The 27,491-nt window shown below is 42.1% G+C and overlaps 1 protein-coding gene across 1 annotated transcript in view; it reads left to right on the top strand.

Annotated features, from left to right (window-relative positions):
* Positions 1-26,903, top strand: part of LOC129090029 (A disintegrin and metalloproteinase with thrombospondin motifs 2-like) — a 105,248-nt gene extending 78,345 nt beyond the window's left edge. The window contains exons 4-24 of the mRNA XM_054597499.1: positions 1,912-2,117; positions 9,389-9,472; positions 11,234-11,390; positions 12,380-12,485; positions 12,745-12,888; positions 13,396-13,528; positions 14,208-14,237; positions 15,337-15,450; positions 15,563-15,708; positions 16,123-16,298; positions 18,035-18,168; positions 18,261-18,384; positions 18,812-18,892; positions 18,999-19,162; positions 19,344-19,500; positions 19,623-19,758; positions 19,941-20,148; positions 20,518-20,647; positions 21,158-21,244; positions 24,459-25,259; positions 25,470-26,903. Coding sequence (XP_054453474.1) covers positions 1,912-2,117; positions 9,389-9,472; positions 11,234-11,390; positions 12,380-12,485; positions 12,745-12,888; positions 13,396-13,528; positions 14,208-14,237; positions 15,337-15,450; positions 15,563-15,708; positions 16,123-16,298; positions 18,035-18,168; positions 18,261-18,384; positions 18,812-18,892; positions 18,999-19,162; positions 19,344-19,500; positions 19,623-19,758; positions 19,941-20,148; positions 20,518-20,647; positions 21,158-21,244; positions 24,459-25,259; positions 25,470-26,824 — 4,673 coding nt within the window. The 3' untranslated portion in view covers positions 26,825-26,903. The remainder of the gene's footprint in view (positions 1-1,911; positions 2,118-9,388; positions 9,473-11,233; positions 11,391-12,379; positions 12,486-12,744; positions 12,889-13,395; positions 13,529-14,207; positions 14,238-15,336; positions 15,451-15,562; positions 15,709-16,122; positions 16,299-18,034; positions 18,169-18,260; positions 18,385-18,811; positions 18,893-18,998; positions 19,163-19,343; positions 19,501-19,622; positions 19,759-19,940; positions 20,149-20,517; positions 20,648-21,157; positions 21,245-24,458; positions 25,260-25,469) is intronic.
* Positions 26,904-27,491: the final 588 nt, after the last annotated feature.

Genomic DNA, 27,491 nt, shown 5'->3' with positions numbered 1-27,491 from the left:
CTCTTCTGCTCTCTCGTTCTGTGTGGGTATTCTGTCACTCACTGGAATGTGGGCAGATATGGGATCATATTCAGACTTCCAGATTCATTCTGCTAGCGACTCAGGAGCCAATATTATCCACGCGGTCGTTGTTTTACCCATGAGCCCGTTGCCTTGGCAACGTTGCATAAGAGGGAGTGGGAAAGCGGGATGCCCCTCCCTGATTGGGAGACAAGGTGGCAGATCTCTCCCCTCATCTTCCCTGTATCTCCATCTTGCATCTTGTTCTATTCTCAACACTAAACACACTCTAAGTGCATTCATCAAAACACTGCAGCTCCAACTGTCCCCTCATGCCACGTGTTGAATCAACTCACACCTCCAAATAAAGCTCCACAGTCAGAAAACAGCATATCTATCACAGCTCGTCTTTGACTTGGTTAAAGTTCCTGATGGAACAGTGATGTATGGCCCAGTTAGACACGTTTATCTACACAGAGCTCACACACAAGCTCCTGCATACACACTTGAACACGTCATCCTTGGCTGTGGGAGGCCTTGGCTGGAGTCAGGGAGGATAGTACTTTGTTGAATCCACTGAGAGTACATGTTCAAGACTGCATGACTAGGTCTTCAATGGCTTCCATGCAAGCAAGGCCATGCTGTGTCTACATACCAGGAGGATGAGAAAGAGGGAGGATGGCCTTGGCGCCGGAGACAGGACAATTTATCTTCTGTATCTTCTATGACTCCGATGGTTTGTCTGCTATAAAAAGGGAAGAAAGAGAAACTGAATGGACTTGGCGCTTAAACTTGATACAGAGTCAGGACTGCAGTTTATCCAATAATGCAAAAAGAACACAACAACCCATTGTATGCCATACCTGTGTGGTCAAAAAGTGATTACTGATCTGAACAAATCAGGGCTCCTGTAGGTCGCACACTTTCCGGTGGAATTTCTTCAGTTTTGCATTTTCTTTCCAGCTTGTAGCCAGCCAAGAAAAGAGCAGGGTGGGCAGCCCCTGTGTGAGGGAGCTGTCTTAATCCATGTGTTTAGCAAGCACCATCTGCTGCTTTAATTCAGATGGGAGTAGAAATATTTGGTTGATTAGGAGAGGATCTGTGTAGGATAGCCGCACCGTTACCACCGGTTACACACATGCAAATGAGTCAAATAAGTACATGTGTATAAAATGGATGTCAATTTGTAGCATGCACATGCGCTAAACATACAACAAAAGCTGTAGTGAGAGGAAGACAGGGCGACACACACTGAAGGCAGACAGACATTTGTGGTTTGTGAGGATCACCTAGGTTGGGTAAATGTAGAAGTTTATTTGTGGTTTGTTTCTTTCCAATAACAAAAGGTTAATGCACGATGTGCTACCATTGTTCAGATCTACAGAGATTGTAAGGCTTCGTTCACACTGACGTAAAAGTCACATTAAATCCGGCTGTTCAGATTGAGGTTGCATTACGATAAATCGGGCCTGTGTCTGATTTATGACAACCTATGAAAGTGAACCAAATCAGAATTTAAAGATTAGAGTCCATGTATTTGTGCTGTTTACACAGTTATGAAAGAAACCGAGTCACAGATGCGCAAAAAAACAAAATAATCGGTCCACTTTTGGGCCACAGTCTGAAAGTAGCCTAAGATTTAGTCTTTCTTTAGTTGAGTTCTGGGGAAACATTAGTTTGTGATAACAGATTATCCAAGTTTATCAACTGAATAATGTTGGCTGATCTGGAAGTTTCTGGCTCGTTGCAGTTTATCACAGGTTACATGCTCGTGTTATTGAAATATGCTATCCTTGCAGAAAACTCCACAGAATTAGTTCGATGTTGTGCATCAACATTTACAATCCGCCCTGTGAGTTCATGTGCCAGTTTTCTTTAACTTAAATAACCCTGTAATTTGTCTCTCTCTAGGTGCTGATATCGGCGGTCTGATGGACCTGGAGTCGCTGTACCGCGGCGTGGAGCAGAGTATCAACAACACGCGAGCGGGGCGAATGCGCAGACAGAGCCTGGACAGGGCCTACAACATCGAGGTGCTGCTGGGCGTCGACGACTCGGTGGTCCAGTTTCACGGGAAGGAGCATGTCCAAAAGTACCTGCTCACACTCATGAACATTGTAAGTGTTGGTGGCACACACAGTTAGATACACAAACAAACACACCGACAGAGAAGTATGAATAAATGTCTATTAAAAGAATTAGCCACCTGATATGTAGATTGCTAACATTAATTGTTATTTTAAAGCCTGAGATCTCAAGTATTACATCAACAGTGGTGGAATGTACAACTATTCAAGTACTGTTCAAATTTGAGATACTTGACTTTACTTAAATATTTTCCACTTTTGCAACTTCATTTGTCTACTCCACTACATATATAAGCAAATATTGCACTTTTTACTCCACTACAATTATTTGACAGCATAAATTACTACAGAGAGTGTTTCTGATAAACTGAGGGATGAAATGTTTTTCTATGGTTTAGAAAATGATTATAAACCCTCTTTTGTCACCTGGAAAATGTGTGTGACACAAAGCTGAAAACTGGGCAGTATTTCTGATTTGACGGTTATGTAGATTAACCTTCAGGTACACCCGTCATCAGAAATGCCCCAAAATGATATTTGTTCCTTCGCTTTAAAAAAATAAAACCATTAAATGGGAAAACTGTTCCATTTGAGTTGAATCGGAAGCAAGTCACAGTGAGGTCAAAGAAAAAGGGTAACACACACACGCAGACACACACACACACACCAACTGAATGAGGATTCAATTCCCTTCCTACATGTTCTCATCCAGCAATCAGCCGCGGGTAATCCTTTCTTCTCTATCTGAATATGATGAGATTTCATTTGTTTGAGTGAGTGTGTGTGTGTGTTAGGTGAGCCCTGTGCTCTGAAGGGGCTCCCACATATCATTTCATCAGGCTTTGTGTCATGTCATCATTCATCTTGTGTGTGTGAGTGTGTGTGTGTTTGTGTGTGTGTGTGTGTGTGTGTGTGTGTGTGTGTGTGTGTGTGTGTGTGTGTGTGTGTGTGTGTGTGTGTGTGTGTGTGTGTGTGTGTGTGTGTGAGAGAGAGAGAGATGCAGAAACAGCAGGCAGTATGCTCCAGGCCACAACAACACTTAGCCAAGCACTCAAACTCCCAGGTGTGTGTGTGTGTGTTGTGTGTTGGTGTGGCACTGAAAAAACTGCAGACTTTAATCTTTGCAAATTAAACCTGTGGTGAAAGTGCTGTTTGCATGCATTTGCACTCGTGCGTGCGCGCCCCTGTTTGCTTTCGCTCGTGTTGCGACCCACTGCGCAAGGAACCAATCTCCGACTGTTGAGCAGGTGCAAGCATACAGCAACAAACCCTACCTACCACACCTCTTTGTCTCAGCTCAGCGCTTGAGAAAGAACAAGGGCCGCTGTGCTCTCTGCCTCCCCTTTTAGATATTTGTTAGACAATATCGGTGAGGAGAATAGCAGCCCTGTCGCAGCCCCCCCTCTAATCCGTGGGGAGGAGATGGTGAGACAGAGGGAGAAGGAGTATTTTAAACAGCGCATTCAGAATAAATTACTGACAGCCAGATAAACAGAAATAAATAAATAAGGGCTGCCTCCCACGCGTGGCATCTGGGCGACTTTCTTCTTGGAAGTTTGCTTTGCTCACTTCAGGATGGGTGTGCTCTCTCTCTCTCTCCCTCTTTCTCTCTCTCTCTCTCTCTCTCTCTCTCTCTTTTATTTCCTCCCCTCTCTCCCTCTCTTTCTCACAGCAGCGCTGAGCTGTGCTCCACACTGAGCTCTTTTGCATTGTCACTCGGGTTGGTTAAGGCAACAAGTCCTGATCGATGTTAGAAAACTTTCGAAGTACAATGTGAGTGATAACACAGGTTTAAGGTGGGTTTAACAGAGAGATTTGAGAATAGTGTGGCTGCTTAACCACGCAGAAAAATGGGAATACCTCCTCTCTGAAATGAGGGCACTTTTTCGACCTTGTAAAACCATCAAATTATATATCATGAAGTCCCTTCGCTTGTCCGATTCCAGTATTTTTCCTGCTTCCACCTGTTCTTCTCTCCTAAAATTCCTCTAGATTCTTCTCTGCACTTACAGAAAGTTTTCTGTATGCGTGTTCGCGTGAACACTTTTAACACACCTAGACAAAGTGTGTGAAGTGCTCCTCTGTCTTTAGTTGCAGCAGCTGTTACACTGTCGTACAGGCTCCCCAAAAGGATAGATAAAGCGCTTGCGTTTCAGTATGAAAGGTTATTCTGTAAATCTACAATGTTTGCATTGTTTCTTGAAGCTTATTTTCACTCATTCATTGTATTTTTGTAATTACTCTCTGCATCTTCCTCCTACTTCTTGCCTCCATCAATCTGTGAATGACTGCCAAAGTGAGCCAAGGGTCAAGGTGGACAATTTTGTGTGTGTGTGTGTGTGTTGGAGGGTGGGGGGGCGGTACTGTTGTCTGCAGGACATCAAAGCGCCCCCACAGAAAACCACTAAATCCCGTCTGCAAAGTTCAACGGGAGTGTCAGAGTGTGTTTGTGTGTCTTGATGTGTAGGTTGAGTCAAATGTGTGTATCGGTGATTCTGCTTCCCACTCCTTTCCCATGTGTTTACCTCACTTCAAGACGAGAAATAGATCACATGGCATACGCCGACTGTGATTTGGACAGGGAGGACAACACAAACAAGAAAAAGACAAACCTGAGAGGGAAGTCAAATTTCGAGAGAGAAAAATGCAACACATAAGGGGGAAATAATACATAAGTTAACAGTTATGTGAGCTAGAAAAATGGCTCTTAAGGTACAGTAGCTCTGTGCATTGTTTTTTTGGTTGGTCACGGGTGACTAAGTGGGCTGTTAGGGGGGAAAAAAGGTGCTGTAACAACAATGTTGTAGTAATCCTGTAAAATATGATGCGTGCTAAATGCCAAGTGGAGGCCATTGTGCAGTAATCTTCCTGTGCCGATCTTGGTGATAGATTTAGTGGCTAACAGTGATATGTCTGTCTCCTCTCTGTCTCACCCGTTAATGGAGACCTTTAGAGAGGTGCAGCTAAGTGTTAATCACACTCTCCACGGATATGAATAGTCACTGCTGGTGAGGGAGCTGCACCTGAGTATGTTCAATTTAAATGATGCATATTGGCATACTGAGGTGTATTTTGTCTGCTCCAGTATGTGATGAGCATTATTTCTGCAACAGCTATCTGGAAGCGGTGTTGATCCCTCAGACTTGACGTTACCAAAGCTCCTGGAGGCAGAGAAAGTCATCTTATTAAGTGGTAGGAAGAGAGAAAGGAGAGGTTAGTCCAGTTAATAATAGACACCTTGTTAGCTGGAAGTGTCACAGATATGTAAGGAGCTCTGTCAGACTGAGGGCTCAAAATTTGGGGTCTCAAGTTTTGAATTATTCCCAAGTGTGTTGACAAAAAGATGTAGAAAAGCTGTCCAAAATCTTATTTAATTTATGTAGCACTCTAGCCAAATTTTATTTGATGACTCAGTTCTGTCTCGTCGGCTGCTGAGGGTGTTTTTATTGCAAATTAAATGAAACCCACTTTACATGATGAGTTTGATGATGGTTTAAATAAAGATAATTATATTATAACACATCTAAATGTATCATCTAACTTCTATGCATCTCTTAGTCTCAGGGCAAAGAAAAAGACAAATTTTCACCGTTTATGTCATTTAATTATTATAAAGTAATGAATTATTGTTACACTAAATTTAGGTGTGAACTGGTGGATGAGGTGCCAGCAGCTAATAAAGTGCAGATTAAGAGTAGCAATACAGAACTGTTAGTGTCTCTCTCGTTCTTGGGATTCAGTCTGAACTGTCCCTCCCTTATTCTATATTTAAGAGCACTTTGCCTAGCTTTTGGAGCAGTTCAAATTTATGGCCCTTCCTCCTTTTAAGGCTTCAGATTTTAATTTTATCTCCTAACCCAACACTGAACCTGGAAAACTATCCGATCAATAGGTTGTAAATTCGCCAGACCAACAGCAGAATTAAAGTGAATAATGTTTTCTGGTGCCCTTAAAGGGTTAATTACATGAGTTTTGTTCGTAAACATGAGTAAAACAGGCCTATATTTCTAATTATGGTGTACATAAACAAACAAAATTATGACCATTATCATTTGTTTATTTTTAAATCAAACATTTGAATAATACCTATAATCTATGTGGTTAAACAATTACCGCCTTTAATATCACTCCTCGCTCCTCCTTTGCCAATTTTTTCTTATATTCTGTCTTTATTTGGTCCGGACTTCTGCAGAGTTGTGTGTGTGTGTGTGTGTGTGTGTGTGTGTGTGTGTGTGTGTGTGTGTGTGTGTGTGTGTGTGTGTGTGTGTGTGTGTGTGTGTGTGTGTGACCTGTGTGTGCGTGTGCGTCAAGTGTCTTTCTGTCTCATTAGAGTGGACCTAGTAGTGTCGGGGGCACCTGGAAGTCAACCGCCCCTCATAGGCCTAATGGTTGTCAAGGCCACGTGTGAACTGACCCACCCAAGCTTCCATGTCATCTCAGACAAACAAACACTGCTACACACACACACATACACACACAAACACACACACAGTCATTATGTGTCACTTTTATTTACGCCTGCCAAGATAGCGAGGGAGTAAGTAATAAATGTTACCAAATGATACACAGAAACAGAAATACCAGCAGGTAGCCAGACAGACAGGCAAGTTGAAAACTGCACACACACAAACACACACACACAGTCTGAGACAGGGTCAAAATGAGAAGACAACAGAACTCTGTCTTTGTTTGGTGGTTGCTTAGCAACTCTGAATCTTTCTTAATATCCAAAATGTTGAACTGAAGGTCGCTGAAAGAAAACTTTGGCCTTCCCTTATTCTCTCATGTCCCTCACTCCTTAACGTGTCCCTACAACTCACTGCCCTTGTTTTCAGGAACTAAAAATAAAAGTATATTAACAGAAAACTCTGTTAACATAATGGGTGGTTGCCACTAAGCTTTGCCTATGAATCAAATTCAGTTTTGGAAGGTAAGTCGGTACATTTACAGGTACAATTTGCTTTTTATTTGTATATTACATTTGTTTTACAGCTATATTGACTTTGCAGAATAGGATTTAACATGAAAAAAAATCATAAATTTATAAAATATGATGCAAAATTTTAGATCACCACTTTGGAAAACTACAACAGTAGTATGTTTCTTACATAGTTTAGGGGGTCCAGTACATGTCAGAGTACTACAAAGAGAAGAATTGTACTACAACTGTATCAAAAAGTCCCTCAGGAATATAAAAAAATCCCTCAGGAATATGTTTGAGTTATAGTCCTGTAGGAATTACCCAGGTGCTGCGTAGTGCAGTGAGTCTCAGATTTGTCAAGTCTTAGAAAATTACTAAAGAAGCATCACTTGACATCTGGACAAAGATATGACCGTTGTTTAGGCAGGGAGGGTTTAAAAACGATGCATACGAAAGATGCAAGTTGCATTACTGAAAGTGTAGAATGCTGTATTTTTGATCCATCCAAGATATGAAAACTCAAATAAATCTCAGCCTCTAATGCATTAGTTTTGTCCATTTATGTTTTTTTCTGTCTCTTGCAAGTCCCCCAACTTTATGGAAGAGTTGGAAGAGCGTTACCAAAATTGCCACAGCACCTGTTTTAATGTGGTTGTATTGTCTTAAAATGACAATGATAACAACCTCAAGTATGACTCTCTTCTGTCCTTCAAGTAACATTCTTTCATTCACAGTTGAAGGTTCAAAAGTCCCAGTTACAGTGCTGTCACAGGCTTAATACAGCCTCCATTATTTAATGTTCCAGCTTGGAAAACCAACACATATATGCCTGTGATATTTGGCCACATTAGCAAGTTAGCTTATAATGCTGGCAACTGTAAACCTAACATTTCAGAAGGTTAATTAGTATATCTGATCATTTACCAGACAGATGTTCCCAACAACACAAAGGCAGATGCTGAAAATCAAACATGACTTTACCTGTAGAGGCTTTACGTTACAAACCATGTTTATATTTTAGTCTTCAAAGAAATGTATTGGAGGAGAGTTGTGGTTAACAAATGAGGATTCTGACTTGGAGGATCATTCCACTGGAATTTTCCTAAAAGGTTGCTGGAATTTTCCTAAAAGGTTGCTGGAATTTCCAACTTTACACCACGTATGGAACGGAGCATTAAGTTATTCCCCTCTTCTTTAAAAAAACGCAGCTCTGCGCTACATTTGTTTTCTAAGAATGCATCGTTTCCCCTCCCTTCTAAGCTCTGTCTCTTTCCTTACTTTGCCTCTGTGCTCCCTCATCCATCTCTGCTCAGCTACTTGTCTCTCTCCCTCTGCCTCTCTGTCTCTATTCGTGGCATTCCTCAACTCTCTACCTTTCTCTCGCTGGCTGGGTGTGTCTGCAATTTGGTTCTTCATCTCTATACCTCTCTCTCTCTGTGTGTGTGTGTGTGTGTGTGTGTGTGTGTGTGTGTGTGTGTGTGTGTGTGTGTGTGTGTGTGTGTGTGTGTGTGTGTGTGTGTGTGTGTGTGTGTGTGTGTGTGTTTACAGTCTGTGTGTCCATCTTTCTCCACAGTGTGTACATCAGCCATCTCATTACGGCTGTCTGTTTTTACATCCCTTTGCCTCATTAGGCACCGCACACAGCCACTGAGGACAGCAGGCCTCAACTCCTGCGCCAATTTACCCCTCTCTCTCTCTCTCTCTCTCTCTCTCTCTCTCTCTCTCTCTCTCTCTCTGTCTCTCTTTCTCTCTCTTTCTTTCCTTCTTTCCGTGTGTATGTGTGTGTTTCGCCAGTATAATGCTCCATGCATTTTCCTTGTCACACATTACCTTGTTTCCTTACATTAGGCTCTTTCCTTCCTTTGCATCTTTCTTCCTTCATCTCCTCTCCATCTCTGCTCATGGGAAACTGAGTTCATTGCCCTCTCCTCAACTTCCTTTTCTCACTTATAAATTATAACTTCTGGATTTATTAATGGTTAAAAAGTTATTATAAATCTGTCTTAAGCCATTTTTTTAAGCTTAAACTGTTTATTAAAATGGACATTTTGGGATTTGATGGATTATTATAAAAAGCTTCTATTTATGAGTTAATAACATTTATAACAGCAGAACTAGTGGTTTATTTGAAAGTGGGGAAAATAACCTAAATGAGCATATTAGTTGATGGATTACTACCATCAAAACCCAGCAATATCAAAAGTTGTCCTAAGTAATGCTTTATAACTAATCTGTAAAGCATTGTTAAAATATTTACTGTATCAGCCATTAATAAAGCTTTTAGATACCTACTTACAAACCCTGTAAATATTAGTTTAGATATTGTTGTACTTCTTCTGCTGAGATTAATTTTCTCTCGTGTTTTTCTGTGTGATTCCAGGTGAATGAGATCTACCATGACCAGTCTTTGGGAGCAAAGATCAATGTGGTGCTGGTGAGGATTATCATGCTGGGCTACGGCAAGGTAAGACCTGATGAGACACGAGTTCTACTAAAACTCCTCCAGTGATGCAGTTCCTAAAAAGTGAATGCCAGCACTATCTCTGATTCTAGGATTTTGCTACAATTGCTTTAAGTACCTACAGTAAGCACAGCTGAGTCGTACATACATACAGGCACACACACACTCATAAACACACACAGACACACACACACACACTCATCAGCACGCACTGATGCCCGGAGCCTGTTATTCCAGTGGACTGAGCAAAAGAGGAACTAAAAGCATGCAGCATCCCAGGGGAGTGTTTTCAAGTCGCACGCCTTCACAGTTCAGCACCAAAGCACACAGAAACTCTGCCCGTTATGCAATCAGCCTTCCTCCCAGTAGGCTGCTGTATGGAATCATGGGAAGTCCAGGCAAGATAAACAATCAATGATAGCCGTCCCTCATTCATAAACAGAGAGACCGGACGATGGGGGTAGCATCCTTTTCTTCCTGACTGTAACTCTATCTTCCTGCCTGTGCTGAAGAGAAGAAGAGAGCGGGGTGGAAGTGAGGGAAAAATGTAGATAAAGCAAGAGAAGGCAGGAATGGAGAAGGGCTGGGAATGCCCCACAGCAGGATTTTATTGCTGGATAGGTGCTCTGTGATACACTTATGCTGCTGTAGCCTTATCTCTTCCTCTCCTCACTACATGTCTACAGTCCCAGTGGAGCCCTGGAAACACACACACACACACACACACACACACACACACACACACACACACACACACACACACACACACACACACACACACACACACACACACACACACACACACACACACAAAATCCTACATTGGTCATTCTGGGCCAGCCCCTATGCAGCTTCAGCCAAAGCTCTGGCTGTCCATCATCCCCAATTACCGTGGCAACAGAGCTACACCCAGACAGCCTGCAGATTGGCTATGTGACCCTGAATGCAGGCGCACACACACACACACACACACACACACACACACACACACACACACACACACACACACACTCCAACACCACAAGTGCACACGACACACCATTCCAAAACATCTTTATACATAAAAACACACTGAAACACACACACAAGCACCTGATGAACATGATGAAACAGACACACACATGTATCTACTTCGTCAAAGGCGTGTCTGTGCAGAGGCAGGCCATATGTCTTCACTGCAGCACACTCGCAATACGCACACTCTTCTGTTTGATTCAGCTGTGCATTGTGAGTGTGGGAAAACGGGGAGGAAATGGAAGAAAGTGAGGGAAAAAGGAAGCAGTGGAAGAGAGACATGGAAAGAGTTGTAGAGCAGAATGTAGGGAGAGAGGAGAGGGGAGCGGAGATCCTAATGAGGAAGAGAATGAGAGGTAAAGGTTAATGGAAGGAATTGCTGGTATCTGGTGTTTGTGTGGGTGTCGGTATTATTCATTTAATCATAAGTAAATATTCTGTAATTGGACATGTTTTTGACTATTAGTGCATAACTCATTAATAGACAGCTCTGTGTTCAGTTTCTTTTTCATAATTGAAATGATCAAGATTACAGGAGCATTATTGTGTGAGTACTGTAGATCCCTTGGAGTGAGTGTGTGTTGTACACCTCAGCAATTTGCAAGATGTGCTGACAACATACAACAATGTGACACTGCCCCCTACAGGGCTGAATAAAATGTTATTGTACCAGAGCTGAAACAAGAAGCAGGTTTAGTTCCCTGTTTTTGTTTATTCTCTCTTTCCATGTATGCGTCTCTTTTATTCCAGTCCATGAGTCTGATTGAACTGGGGAACCCGTCTCAGAGTCTGGAGAATGTCTGTCGCTGGGCCTTCCTGCAGCAGAAGCAGGACACAGGGGACGCGGAGTATCACGATCACGCCATCTTCCTTACACGCCAGGAATTTGGCCCCACGGGAATGCAGGGTATCCTTAACTCTTACTGTTTAACATATAGTACATACATCGAACGGCATCCCCACCATCATGAGTACTTTGAAGTCATAAGCACACACAGAAAACTCCTCTCTCTTCCTGCCTTTTGCCTCGTGAAGCTGCGTAGTGCACTGTGGGTTCGGCGGTTTTCTGTGCAGCAGAGTGCAGGCTAACAGGCGGGCCCTGGGGAGAGGCCTCTAAAGGCAGTGGCCTAGCTATCCAGAAGCCCTTCAGCTGCCCTTGGGCTCAGCCTCCAGCAGCAGAAAATCAATAGGCAGAGCAAGGCCAGTCACATTCCCACAATTAAAGGCAGTACAGGACAGACAAGCACACAGGGAGTTCACAGGGGATCGGCATATGTAGGGGAGGCAGGCGACGGTTTAGGGTTAAGAATCATTAGACACACAAACATGCACACATTTGTGTGTGTGTGTGTGTGTGTGTTTTGGCTATGTGTAAGTAGTATATATTATGCATATCTTTGGAGAGATAAGTCACAGATTCAAGGTTTAAAAGTGAGAATAGTTAACCCAAATCAACGTCGTGTCACAGAACCCATGAATGCACATACTTTAAGCAGATGTTTATTTAAGTAAATTAAGTCAAAGTTGTTGAGTTGCCAGGAGACTGACTTAAAGTATTGAAAATGAATACAAATTCAAAAATTTGACAATATGTTTTTTGGTGGGTATGGAACGTATACTGTATATATATCTTTTTTTTCTATTTTGAGAAGTAATACACCATTTTTCTTTGTCTTGCTCCTTTTACATAATACATATGTGAATAGGCCTATTGTTTAAAAATCATTGTTGGAAATATACACAGAAAATGAAACAATGAATGAATTTTTAATGAAACAAATAAGTTAACTTCAAACATTGCAAAGTGGTTCTTTTTGGTTGTTGTTTTTAAGCTTTCAGTTCAACACAATAAGTCTACAAATCTTGACTGGTGGGTCTCTCTTCCTCGTTGCCTAGGTTACGCCCCGGTGACGGGCATGTGCCATCCGGTAAGGAGCTGCACTTTGAACCACGAGGACGGTTTCTCCTCTGCCTTTGTGGTGGCACACGAGACCGGACATGTGTAAGTGCATTTGCCATAATGAAGTCTTCAAGCCTGCTCTCATGGAATAGCAAGCGACAACAAATCAGTCACTTATGAGGACGTATTGATTTATTACAGTGTTGGTCCATTGGCTACCTCAGTCAATATCTGAAGAGAGAATTGCTTCTGCCTCCCTCCCTTTACTTGTTTCTTCTATTCCTCCCACATGTTCCCAATCTGTCTCGGCTGGTTTATTTTCTTTCCCTTCACTTCCTCCTCCTTCTCTCTTTGTCTGCAGGCTGGGGATGGAGCACGATGGCCAGGGGAACCGCTGTGGAGACGAGGTGCACATGGGCAGCATCATGGCTCCCCTGGTGCAAGCTGCCTTCCACCGTTTCCACTGGTCCAGATGTAGCATGCAAGAGCTGGGACGCTACCTTCAGTGAGACACAAATAAACACACACATAGACTCATACTAAAATTTCATTACATGGGATTTTAAAGGTTGATACTTTCATCAATATTTAAGAATGAGTTTGCGTCTTGTTGATATTTTGTGTGATTTTGTTATCCTAGAAGTTATTATATTACTACAAGTATTACTGAAAAAGTGGTATTGTGGTATTGTGGTGGTGTTCAAGGTGACAAAGCCCACATTTTAAGGTGTCACGAAACACCATTAAATATATTTTAATTACTTTTTTTAGGTAAATTGTCAGCTTCTGAAGGCTGAGTCACCACACATACTTTTCATAAAATACTTGAATGAAAAGGGGTTTAAACATTAAGAGTATAAGAGCTAAACTGAGCAGTGGATTAGTTGATTGACAAAAAAAAAAATCACATTTATAGTCCAAATTATTAATTAAGACAGTTATCATCCAAAATGAAAATAAGCGTAAGTTGCAGCTCCACATTAATCATCTAATTTTTTGACCCCTCTCGCAGTTCCTATGACTGTCTCCGTGACGACCCCTTTGACCACAACTGGCCGTCTCTGCCTCAGCTTCCTGGTTTGCACTACTCCATGAATGAACAGTGTCGCTTTGACTTTGGGGTGGGCTACACGATGTGCACCGCGGTAAGAGATCCCCATAGTCTCATGGTCATTTTACTAACATAGCCAGAGTTTACTAACACTAACTAACATACTGACGGCAACTTCTACAACAGTCACTTTATCTCCTGAGATGAAGCAGAGTTTGGGTAAACTGACTTTGAATTCAGTCTGTTCAGTTTATTCAGAATTTGCTGAATTTCACTGTGGGAGAAACATTTGTATGGGAACTCTTGAGCTCTGAAGGTTTTTTCTTTGTGACCTGAAGGCAGCACTTTCATCATCTATCTCTGATCTACATTGTAATGAACGAGTCACACACACACAGCTATTCACATTCTTCTGATGTCCTCTGCTTTCCTCTCCCGGCCACTGGTGGGATTGGCATCTTGCTAAAAAGCAGGTAATTTTTTTTATAGCTATTTCTTTTTTCTGTTGTTAATGTTAAAAACGATTTGAAAGATATATATTTATTTTAACACAACACTAACCTTGATACCAACTGCCTTTACATGAGCCTGTCACAAACAGTACTCCGAGCTTCTGCGTCTCGCAGGGCGTCTTACCTCCCCTTTGTCTCCCTCACCCACTCTTTGACTGTCACTGTGGCACACTGTTGCTTGATTGACAAAGGGCTTATTCAGGGGCTTTGCACACATTGCTAGATTACCCTCTATTCTCTTGTCAAACCCATTCCCCTCAGCTACAAAAGGCGGGCCAGTCAGGAACGCAGGTAAGGTAACCCCACCTCTCCCGAAGACATGTGGCCCGTCATTTGTTTTCTCAGATTTTCTTTTTTTCTATTTGTCCTCAGAAGTTGTAATTGTGTGTAATGTTGCTCCTTACTTTTCGTTTTTACTGTACTTTGTTTCTCTGTTCTATCCATCGTCATATTTTGGACGTTAGTCTGCAGGATACTAAAATGCTTATTTCCAGAGACAGTGGCAGTAAAAAGCCTTAAAAGACACTGTGACTTTACTGGTTCAGTGACTATTGTGCAGTTCAACAGTTGAACCGTAACATATCCTGACTCTTTTCACGCAAATCTCTGTGTTAAATCACAGCAGCACTGGCAGGAAGAGCCTCATTATATTGGCACACTCATGACTATAAACGAGTGGAAAAGGTTGGAAAGATGTCTTTCCCGTCCAAGTGGAAAGGGCTGAGCCAGAACAGAGGCTGTTTTTCCATGTTTCACTTCAGCTTTTAGGATCCTCCAGTCTGATGTCATTCGTTATTACCTACCACAGTCTAGCCATTGATTGTTACTCTGACCTGCAAAGGTCCCCGGGGGTCATGGTGGGTATGAAAGTCTGTGGAAAGGAGGGAAGAGGGCTCGGCCCCTCAGACACTGGACTGCGTGTCAGTTTTGTGGTATCCTCATCAATGGTTTATATCAGACAAGGAGGAGAATTTGGTCCTTGATCTGTGTCTAGGGGCATCCTAGAGGTCAATGAGACCTCACCTTTGGCCTTTCAACCTTTTGCCCTCTGACCTCCCTTGTGACCTAATTAAAACCACGGACTCTCTCTTTCTCTCATCTTTTGATTTAGTTTGCATGAATGGCTGTGTGTTTCTCAGTGGAGCGTAGTGTACAGTGCAGTGACACAGTGCAGGGTCGATGTTGTTATTGTTGGGTACAATACTGTTGTGGTGGTTGTTGTTGTAGTGATATTTCTCTTCTCATCTCTATTTTTATTTTCAGTGTTTAGTCTCATTCCAGCTGTTTCTTGATGGTTGACTTGTATTATTGAAAACCAAACTGTTTGTGTGTGTGCTGTGTAGTAGGATTTTTAATTGTAAGAAGGAGTTTCTCTCTCTGTGCCCTGCAGTATAGCTCATTTGACCCATGCAAGCAGCTGTGGTGTAGCCACCCAGACAATCCCTTCTTCTGCAAGACCAAGAAAGGACCGCCCATTGATGGCACCATGTGTGGGAATGGGAAGGTATTTATACACTATTGTACATTAACATACATTCTGCTAAAAAAGACTTATTGCACTGTGCACTGTGTATCCAAATAGCAACTGTGTCTCTTGTATTCTATGCCTTTTGCAGCACTGCTTTAAAGGTCGCTGCATGTGGTTGACACCTGACATCATAAAGCAAGATGGAACCTGGGGTATATGGAGTGAGTTTGGCCAGTGCTCCCGCACCTGTGGTGGAGGGGTACACTTTCGCACACGCGAGTGTGACAATCCTAGGTATGTAACTGTGTGTGTGTGTGTGTGTGTGTGTGTGTGTGTGTGTGTGTGTGTGTGTGTGTGTGTGTGTGTGTGTGTGTGTGTGTGTGTGTGTGTGTGTGTGTGTGTGTGTGTGTGTGCGTGTGAGTGTGTTTGTGTGTGTAGGTGTTTTGTGTGTGTGTAAAAACAGCGACATTGCAAGTTTTCATTCTGTGCTTAATTGTGCTAAATTCAGCTGAAGCTCAAATCTTGTTTTAGAAAGCATTTCTCGAGTTCTTGCTAGTTAACTTCTGATATTTATTGCACTGACTCTTGAAGGTGATAATTTGCTCCATTAATTAACATATATCAAGATAATTTGTACAAGTGTTAAATGTATAATTTCTTGGCCAAGTTTTGAATGATAATGCATCCTGTGCCCTGTAACCCTCTCAGGCCAGCCAATGGGGGCCGTACCTGCATGGGGGCGACTCACCAGTTCCAGATGTGCAACACCAACGAGTGTGAGGATATCTACAGTGACCCGCGAGAGGACCAATGCCACGCTTGGGACCCCCGCTTTGAAATCCACAGCAACAAGCAACAATGGCTGCCTTATGAGCATACAGACCGTGAGTATACACCCGCAGATGGAAAGGGGGATGAAGTTTGGTGGAGAAATAGACACAGAAAGAGGCTGTCAGAATAAAGATAGCAGCCGGGGAATGATAAACCGGATGTCATGGTTCACAATTTGTAAGTTGTAAATACAAATGAAAGCCAAAAAGAGGAAGCACACACATAACTCTTGAATATGGTTGGGTTTTAGAGGGTTGTATATATATAGGTGTTGTTCCATTATGGTCATTGACATCTGGCTGTCCTGCTGAGTGCAGCTTTAAGCTAAGACTACTCCCTCCCATAAAACCACGCCATCTCTTTGGAAATCTTCTTTGAACTCAGTGTCTTTTTTTTCTCTCCACCCTTTCACTGATGTCATTTGAACTTCACTAACCCTCTTTACCTACATCTTTATATCCATCAATGAATCAGTTGGCACACATGGACAAACTGTCAGAGTTCTTTACTTAATATCTGAAACATTATTGAGAAGATTTGAAATGTGTGCGTGTGTGCGTATGTGTGTGTGTGTGTGTGGTTGTCAGACCCACCCTGTCTCTTAGTGGAGGTGTCACTGCCTTTCTGGTAGGTATTAAATTATCATCCAACTAAAGGGCAGCCCTAGAGTAAAGTGCTGAGCTGTCTCCATATGTAATTGGAGGTCACACTACACACACGTCGCTAAGAGGAGCCTTGCTAAATTGTTTTTCTACGTTCTTATCATTCCTAAATGCCATATTTTTCAGCAAGGCATTCTCAGTCTCAAATTACTTTTGGGTGAGTGTGTGTCTGTGTGTGTGTGTGTGTGTGTGGGGCAGAGAAAAAAAAGGAACAGAGAGGTGAAATTGAATTCCATCCATGGTCTGTCATCTCCTCAATTTCAGATAGTGTTAGGAGAGAAAAAGAGTGCGTCTGCTACGAGTGTGAAATTGTAGAATTTGGTTAGAGCCATTTGACACACTGTTTTTTTTATCTCTATTTAGGTGTTTTCCCAAGTCAACAGTTATTGTGTAACATACTCTTGAGCAGTGAAACATGAAACGTAAAGCTGCCCTGTGTGTTTGGATGTTAAATCAGTTGTTAAGAGGGATTCATCCAATCACTATCCGTTGGTCTGTTTATTAAATTGTAAGAAACAGATTGTATCCTGTTTTCTCTTATATGTGATCAGATATCTCCTCATAGACCAGTATGCAAAATATGAAATGACCTCTTGAAAACATTTAAGGAGTCTCAAAAATTAAGATTATTATTTAAATTTGTCCACACTGTAAATTTATATTCATGTTGAAAGGTAAGGAAGCTACAAATATCAACTGGCAGCTATGTACAGCATATCTTAAATATAAACACAGGCTAGCTTCTGCTTCTGCTACTTTGCTCAGTTCAGACTAAAAAAAGTGTGTTTTCTCCAAATATTATAATTCTACAGTAGCACATCCGCCAACTGTTTATTGGTGTCAAGCACCATAACACAAGGTCTCTGGATTATGTCCATGAGTAATAAACGTGATGAAGTAGAAGTGTTCGTTCTCACTTGGATGAACTGCCAGGTTTTGTCTCTGGAGGCTCATGTAGTTGTATTATGAGTCACAGAGACAGACACAATGAGACAGACTGCCACGCTGACTCATGGGGAGCTCATTCAGAAAAATAAAATATAATCCCATGTGAAAATGAAATTATCTAAATGGATCAAGTGTGCCAATTAGGTCATTTTTCTGTTTGTTTCCTGTTTGTTTCCTAGCTAACAAACGTTGCCACCTGCATTGCCAATCCAAGGAGACACGAGACGTGGTCTTCATGCAGAGAATGGTCCTGGACGGCACACGCTGCTCATACAAGGACCCCCACAGTGTGTGTGTGCGTGGGGAGTGTGAGGTGAGTGACGTCATGTGTGTGAGAGAGCAAACAGCTGCTGCGTTGCGGTCAGATCTGCATGTGTTCAACTTTTCCATATTCCTCACGAACAGAAAGTGGGCTGTGACGGTGTGGTTGGCTCCTCAAAGCAGGAGGACAAGTGTGGAGTGTGTGGAGGAGACAGCTCCAGCTGCAAAACCTTCAAAGACACCATCACACGTACTGCCAAGAAACAAGGTGAACACACACTCAAAGTGACAATGACCCTTATATAAATGTCGGACAGACATGGCATCAGATGTAGCAGCTGTCTATCATGCTGGTTAGTATGGGATAAATAGTTTACAGTCTGCACACCACTTTTAGTTATATTCAGATAAACAACGCCCTCTAGAGGAAAATGTGTAGAAATGTCCAGTAATCATGATTACATATGAGTCAAGAAGTTACTTCAAACCCCACTCTATAAGCGAATAAATATTAGTACATTATCTAACATTTGACCTCAGAGCAGACCTACATTACAGCAGCAAAATTCACAGAATTGATGTCATGTTTACTTTGGATGAAAATAGCCATGACTGTAAGGGATTAACTGGTTAGCGGCAAATTGTAAAATGTTCATGATGTCAGAATCACAAACCAGGTGTCTGTTTCATTTCAGGTTTCCTCAAAGTTCTTGAAATCCCCAGAGGAGCGAGACACTTACTGATCCATGAGCTGAAAGCAACCTCACACACTTTAGGTAATTTACATTGTATATTGTTTTTCTTTCCTGCGTGTTTGTATAGTAGTGAGTTGATTGATTCTGTGGTACAACTATAATCAATTAAATTCTCATCCATCTGCAGCTGTAAAGAACGTGGCATCAGGACTGTTCTTCTTGAACGGGGAAAACGATTACCCAGAAACCCACTCCGTGATAGAAAAGGGCGTGGAGTGGGAATATGAGAACGACAACGACAAGGAGACACTCCAGACCACTGGTCCTCTCAGACATGGAATTCTGATCATGGTACATGAGTGAAAATAGTGTATAATTTGGTCATACACAAGCATACCAAACAATCCAAAGTATACTCAGTATGTATATATATGTGTGTGTGTGTGTATATATATATATAAAATATTTGTCTGAAATTATGTCAGTTATCTAAAGTGTTTATTGGGTTTCTTTCACTTCTTTCTTTTTGTAGATGAAATTACATGGAGATGAGGATGTGAATTTGTCTTATAAGTACATGATGAACATGGACAGTGACTCCGCCATTCAGAACAACATGCTGGTGGAGGACAGTGCCTATGAGTGGGCTCCAAAGAGATGGTCCTACTGCTCCAAGCCCTGCGGCGGAGGTACAGGAGAGCAAAAGACAGGCTTGCTGTGAAACTGGGATGTCTCTGTGATCAACTATAATGCCTGTCTTTATGTTTCTGGTGCTCACATTTGTAAAATCCTCCTTTCCCTCTTGCTGTAGGGAGACAGTACCTGCGATACGGATGCAGAAGAAAAGTTGACAGTAAGATGGTCCACAAGAGCTTCTGCAACAAATCCAACATGAAACCTAGAGGAGACACCAGAGACTGCAACCAGAAGCCCTGCCCCCCACCCATGTATGCATTGTATTATATATAAATAACTGTGACATAAAATGAAGAAAACTGTGATAGAGACAACTTTAGGCTGTTTCTACATTCAGCAGGCCTTGTCTTTCCTCCTCTTTCATAGTTTACTTCAGCATTTTGACATTTTGAACGCTCCTGTTTCTCTCTCTCTGCCCCGTGGTGTCCTCCAGTTGGGTGACAGGGGAGTGGCAGAACTGCAGCAAACCATGTGGAAAGACAGGGATGCACATCCGCTCGGTCAGCTGTGTCCAGCCGTCAGACGACAACACCACGCGCTCTATCCACAATAAACACTGCAACGATGACCGGCCCGAGACTCGCAGGTCCTGCAACCGACACCCCTGCCCGACCCAGTGGAGGGTCGGACCGTGGTCGCAGGTACGCAGGCTAAATGTAGGGCAATAGGAATCAAAAGTTTGTCCGGTTTAGGTTTTTGCAGGGAAAATACTTGCACTGATATTTTTGTATTGAAGCCCAACAGCTGGTATTTTGTGAGACTCAGTTGTTTGAATATCAGACTTCACCAGAACGCTAATCTTGACAGGGTTACCAAGTCTCTGAGAAACAGATGATGTAATCTTCACTTCTGTTTCTTACTGTAAACCGAGGAAAATGATTACATAAAACACAATATCATGATATTCATGTACATTAAATGCGTTTGTTCTGCCTATTCAGTGATATTTTATGTTTGTATACAAGTGATGTATTATAAAGTGTTTTGTTGGTGATGTCCTGTATCTCCAGTGCTCAGTGTCATGTGGTAACGGCACCCAGCAGAGGCAGGCTCTGTGCCACACCAGGGACAACACCATCGGTCTGTGTCTGGACAGTAAGCCAGACACCATCAGAGTCTGTCGCCTGGATCCATGTCCCAGTGAGTGTTACGGAACCTCCAGTCACTCAAATTATTTCATTTACACACAATTGTCTTAAGAAACATCACTTTATAAATGTGGATCTTTTTCTCATAGTTTTGCCGAAAACATTCCTATCTTCATAACCAACATTGTGCTCAAAAAAACGACAGTTAATAGCTGACAATGCTAAAAAGAAGTTCAGTATGATGGGAACACAAGCAGTCAAACAATCCTCGAATTTTTAAACAAACCCCCATGTTAACTCAACTTATTTATAAGAGTTTTGTTTTTTCCTGAGATAATCTGGCTAAAAAACAATTGTGTTTATGCCCTATTTTCTCAACAATATCCCCATGTTTCCAGATATCAGCAATTATTTGTAATTGTCCTTGAATAGGTAGACAGAAACAGGCCCAAATATGAGTGTAGAAAGGAGATGCTGGCAAAGATGATCACAATAACCATTCAAAGAATTCTCCTCCTAACTTAACTACTGCATCATTTTCTCTCTCTTTTTTTATCTGCAGAGGGCTCTTCCGACCTCAACAAGAACGGCAACATCCTGATCCAGTGGCTGTCTCGCCCCAACCCCAACTTCCCAAAGATCTCCTCACGTAAAACCTCCCTCTATAGTTCCCAGCCTGGCCTCCACAGCGGCAGCCGCAGCTGCATGTTTGTCCTCTGCTGGGCCCTGCCCATCTCTGTCCTCCTGTCTCTGCAGGGCCGGCCCCGGCTGGCCCCCTGACCTTCCCCACGGCCTCTGTCTGTGCCCACGCCCGTGAGCGAGTGGCAAAGCTTTTCGCTTCTCTTTTGGGGGGGGATGTTGCCTCTCTCTCTGTGTGTCTGAGACGGCTCTGACTGAGGGGGAGGTCTCTGGCTCCTGTGTGTGCTAGTTGGTTCTCTCTTGCTCTGTCTCTCTCTCTCTCTATCTCTCTCTCCTTTGTGGAGCATTGTGTTGTAACCGCTGGCCAGTCGAAAACTCAAAAGATCAACAAAAAATTTGATGTGAAAAGGATTCGAAGTGGCAAGGCGAACAGGTTTTCATGGGCACCTCCTGAGACGTGTCGAGGAGCCGTTCATGTTCAAGGGGACCCCCCTCTGCATTTGGCGGCCGTGTTTTGCGCGAGCTAGCTGCGTGTTGTCATGGGTTACCACTCCTGAGATGCAGCTGCGCTTTTTTCTTTTTGTAGCGCACTGTCATTGTGGGGAGAAACAGGTGTGAAAATAAACAGAAAAGGTATATAAATATCTATACAGAAAAAAAAGTTATTAAAAAAAATATATATGAAAGCTTTATTGTGAATGTGATCTTGTCACAATGAGGACATCTTTGCTAAAGTGCTCATCTGACATCCTGGTTCCATACGAGGATGAGAATGGCGTCTCATTCTACGTTCCATTCTCAGATTGACAGGAGCTCAGCACAGCGACCAGAAGTGACATAAGTAAACCTTCTGATTTTAGGGGGGAGGGAACTGTGAGGTGAAGAATCTTGAAGAAAGGCTAATTTAAAAAATACACACACAAAAAAAAACAGGGTAGTCTGACCGCTTGAGGTTGCTTCCCATTTCACCTCATCATCAGCCATCCTCTCTTTGACTGTTATACTAAAGTTCAATAAATGCAGCTTATTTGTGCTTGCAGACTTTAAACAAATACATCTATAAATATATTTGTATTTATATATACCTATAAATCTAAATCTATATGAGTAACAATAATATTAATAACGTTTTACCATGAATAAGCTGTAGCTTATTTGCCTAAAACCTTTGGACTGCTATTGATCGCTTAGATCCTTGACTGTTATGTGTATTTTTTTATTGATTTTACATGAATACAGATGAATATTTAATAAAGGTAAAGTGTTTTGGGGGGAAGGGGTTAGACCTATATTATGCAGGACTTGGTCAGTTAGTTGCCTCTCCATTCTCTCAGATGGATCAGTGGTTTACTGTCGCTTCTTGTTTTCTTTAAGGATAGGATCCCGTTTTGTCATGCACATTTGCATCCATCACCTGTATGCATGTGTGTGAGTGTGTTGGTGCATCTGTGTGTTTGTGTGTGTATCTGTGTGCATGGGTGCATGTGTGTCTTGTGTTTAGATGAGTGAGTTATCAAATGTGTGATTGAATGAAATGTACTAGTCTTGTCAGTCAAAGTGTGTCTGTCCGATTGTGTTTGTGTGTGTGTGTGTGTGTGTGTGTGTGTGTGTGTGTGTGTGTGTGTGTGTGTGTGTGTGTGTGTGTGTGTGTGTGTGTGTGTGTGTGTGATTGTGCGTGTTTGTGTATGTGTGTAAGGAAGCTTCATCATTCGGGCTTTTACTCATTGCGATCAGATACAGAAATACCTCATAAACTTTGATTTGAGAGTGTCCGATGATCATTTTTATGTTGATGAACATTAACCACATGAACAATGCCTTATCTTGGATTGAATGTAATGGCATTTATCTGTGAAAGAGATGGCTTTACTCATTCAAAGTTTCACTCGGAATAGAGGCAGCTTCAAACCAACTTAACAAACTCACACCCGCCAACCATCAAACCTACCAAGGTGATGTTGGACCAATGTCCGACTACTGGGAAGGGTTTACAAAGGGCCTAGGGTATCGACACATATGGCATCTAGAAAAAAAAAAAACACTTCAGACTTGTCATTGTATTGTGATCACATATTTCTGTTGTGACTATGTAGCGAGCTATCCAAGGTTTCCTTCTGCTGGAGTTGGACTGTATGAGACCAAGCCAGACCTAGCAGTGCGACTGTATATAACATTGGTGTTGACTGTATTTAATAATGTTCATGACTGTTATCTTCTTCTATAATATTCTATACTATGGGTAACTGTTTTGTGGCTTCACTGGCCTGCTGCGTGGGGCTGGCTAACGTTTGGCTAACGTTGAAGAAACATTCAGATGGACTACGTGCACTGCGTCTATATGCACTTTGATTTATCAGGGAAATTTTATTAATGTTTTGTAAATGTTTCATATGACACTTAATGTGCCATTCCAGTTTTTACATCATCATGGAAATTAAGTAATTCATTTAAAAAGCAAATATCATTTATGTACTCCATGTTTTTATTTTCAATCGATACAAAGATTGACTGGTTGATTTCCAAGTAATGAAGTGTTTTACCAAAGTGACTGTGAACTTGTAACTTTCGATACAGTTGAATTATTTTTCTTAAGAAAAGAATATATCTATATATTGAGCAGGGGGGGCGTACATCTCATTGTTTCAGTTACTGTCATTCTCAACAGCAAAGTTGTATCAATAAAAATGTTTTGAAAAGTGTGATCTTTCTCTCACCAGGAATGTTCACTCGCTAGATCCTTTGTCAGATAAAATGTCAAACATTGCCAGTAGAACACGGTTATTTTTTACTGGCATAGTAAAAAAGGGCACAATTAAATTAAAATTTAAAAACAGAAAAATGATCAAAAATAGAGAGTTATATTTAGAACACAAGACTGGCAAACCTTCTTTTTCCATTTCAGTTGCTCTGGACTAACCTCATGACTGCTCTTGATGTTTGGGTTTTTCTCCTCTTCCTTTCTGCATCATCTGCTAATGGTCTGGCTTTTCTACTGTACTCTGCATGGTGTGGAACCAACACACACTCACACGTATGCATGTACTTTTTATATATATGAACATACACACAAAGACTGATGCTAATGTAGTATACTTATTGTTGCACATTGCACATTCTGTCACATACAGAGACATATTCCAGCAATCATATACATAACACACACCTCTTCATAGTCTCGACTGCTGGCTGCACCCAGTCTCAGCTCTCTATTCTCTCCTCCACAGGCCAGCGTTGTCATGGAGACCGCTCTGTTTTCTGTCGTATGGAAGCGTTGAAGCGCTACTGCTCTCTACCGGAGTACCAGCGCATGTGCTGCAAGTCCTGCAGCATTGTCACCATTACAGAGCCTCCACCCAACTCCTCATCCACATCCATCCCGCCCAGTGCTTCTCCACCCACTCTCAGCTTAGACTTCAACACCATCCAATCCACCAAAGCTGCCATCACCACCATTTCAGCTTCTAACATCAATCCCTGGACCACCACCCATCCTCCTACCTCTACCACTTCGGTTCCTCATTCCACCCTTTCCCCACTTAGTGCTACACAAATGATCACCACTCATCCTCCAGCAGCCACCAGTGCTACTGTCCTCCCCACTACATTTTCCACGGCAACGACCTCAGTTATCGCAACTTCTCCCAGTATTACTGATCATCCCTTACCTCTGCCTGTCCCAGATATAGACGTGGACACAGACCCACAATCACAGAGCACAACAAATAGTCCAACAACGTCTGTTATAACTGCCATACACCTTCCAGCAACAACCAGTCCAACGATGACTGATCCAACAGAAAGCAGTACAAAAACAGACGCCCCAGTAAAATCCAAGCCCAAAAAGATTCCGCCAAAGAAAAAACCCAAAAAGGTGATTCCACCAAAGGTCAATCCAAAAAAGAATACTGCACTAAAAAATACTACAAGAAAAGATGTTCCACCAAAGATCAATGCCAAAAAGGAAACAAGTGATATTTCAAAAAAGAAGTCCCCATGGAACAGCAATCCCCCCAAAAATAGAACAGAAAAAACAACTACCAAAAAGACTACTCCATCAATTACTACTCCCAAACAGACTACTTCGAAAAAGACTACTCCACCAAACACTACGCCAAAAAAGACTATTTCACCAAATACTTATCCCATAAAGACTACTTTAAAAAAGACTACTGCACCAAACATTACTTCACCAAATACTACTCAACCAAACACAACCCCACCAAATACTACTCACAAAAAGACCACTCCAAAAAAGACTTCTCCACCAAACACTACTCCTAAAAAGACTCCCCCTGTAAAGACCACTCCCAAAAAGACTTCTCCACCAAACACTACTCCTAAAAAGACTCCCCATGTAAAGACCACTCCCAAAAAGACTTCTCCACCAAACACTACTCCTAAAAAGACTCCCCATGTAAAGACCACTCCCAAAAAGACTTCTCCACCAAACACTACTCCTAAAAAGACTCCCCCTGTAAAGACCACTCCCAAAAAGACTTCTCCACCAAACACTACTCCTAAAAAGACTCCCCCTGTAAAGACCACTCTCAAAAAGACTCCAGTAAAAAAGAAACCCACCCTTAAAAAGGAGGCTTCTCCAAAGGCCAATCCCAAAAAGAACATTCAGCCAAAGACAAAAGTTACAAAGAAAAAACAAACACAGACAAATCCTCAAAAGACCCCAAAACTAGGTCCCAAAAATGCCAAACAATTTCAGGCCAAGAGTAACCCAAAAAAGACAACACTTAAAACAATGCCTTCATATTATACCACAACCCCCACTCCATATACAAGTCCAGAAAAACTGAGGGAGTACTTTTCTTCCACTATCTCATCCAGCACTAGTGTATATGCAACCGCTGCAGGCATACCTTTGCCTGAATCCAGGATCAATGTTACTTACATCAATAACAAAACAGCAAATATAGATGAAACTCCACTGTGGTATCATAATACTTCAACAACAACACCCAGCACTTTTGGTGACTTCATAACACCGACTGGAACCACTCATTTTGAAGAACTCAACATTCCTAGTGGAACCATACCCTATAGTGATGCCACAATAACCAACAGCGATGATGTCACAGTAACCAGCGGAACCATTCTCAGTGACGATGACGTCACAATGTCCTACAGCAACGGGGGAGTGGTTAGTGACACCATGGTGCTAGATGACAGCCTCACAATGGTGATCCCAACTATCAATAGTGAAGATATGACGGACCTCGCTTCCTCACCCTGGCTAGACCTCTCTGAGTATATCCCTGTGACCATCCCTGTTCCCACGACAACCTTAGACCCTGCCACAGCCTCACCTCCCACCACCATTACCCTGACAACAGAAAAAACAACAATGGCAACCGTCACCAGATCTCAGCTAAGACCAGAGGAGAACAGTGAGAACAACTCCATTGACATCATATACAACAGGATCATCGGCGTAGACAATGACATCTCCCTGAACAATCTGATCCCAAAGCGTCGGGTCAACCTCAGAGAGAGAACCAAGAACAAACGCATTCAGGAGCTTCTGGAGGAGAAGAGGAACTTTCTCCTCCGGATGAAGAGAGGCCATGCAGCACGATAGACCAAGCCTTCTCATTTCTCTTATAGAGATGAACATTTTCTTTACAGACTTTTTATACTCTCTGATATGCCATGATGCTTTCTAGGCCTATCCACTCGGAAAAAAAGAAAAAGAACTCTGTCATATCACTATCATGACAATCAGGACCGTTGCAGGGAGAGAATACTATGGCCAAATGTTTGAACAGCTGCTTTGAATAAAGAAAAGCCCTTTAGAGTACAGATCGAAGCAGATTTGAAGCAGAGCCTGTCAATACAACAATGAGAAACAGAGGGGATTAAAAGTGTACATCCAGTTTTCCAGTTTGGCCAGCACTTCACAAATCCAAGCTTTCATCCCTCCAAACCACCCATCATCACAGATTCATTGACGATGAATAGATAAGCTGTGTTTTGGTTTGTAAAATGGTATTATCCCTACTTATGGAGCAACAAAATCTACCACCTAGAAATCACAATCTCCATTTGAAATAACAGCCCAGGACTGCAGTTTTTTTCCCAACAAACAGATGTATTTAATTCCCTAATATTAGCTAGTATTTAGGACTAGATGATAATGTCTCCTTATTAAGTGGCCAGTACTCTGAATACCCTATACACACTGCAAAGTGGAGCTTTTGGATGCCCAAAAGCAATATAGTAATGCTATATAATTGGTGAGTCCAATT

This window comes from Anoplopoma fimbria, chromosome 4 (genome assembly GCF_027596085.1).
Source record: "Anoplopoma fimbria isolate UVic2021 breed Golden Eagle Sablefish chromosome 4, Afim_UVic_2022, whole genome shotgun sequence".
NCBI lineage: Eukaryota > Metazoa > Chordata > Actinopteri > Perciformes > Anoplopomatidae > Anoplopoma > Anoplopoma fimbria.
The sequence above is the reverse complement of the archived record's forward strand: the minus strand, read 5'-3'. Positions and strand labels throughout refer to the sequence as shown.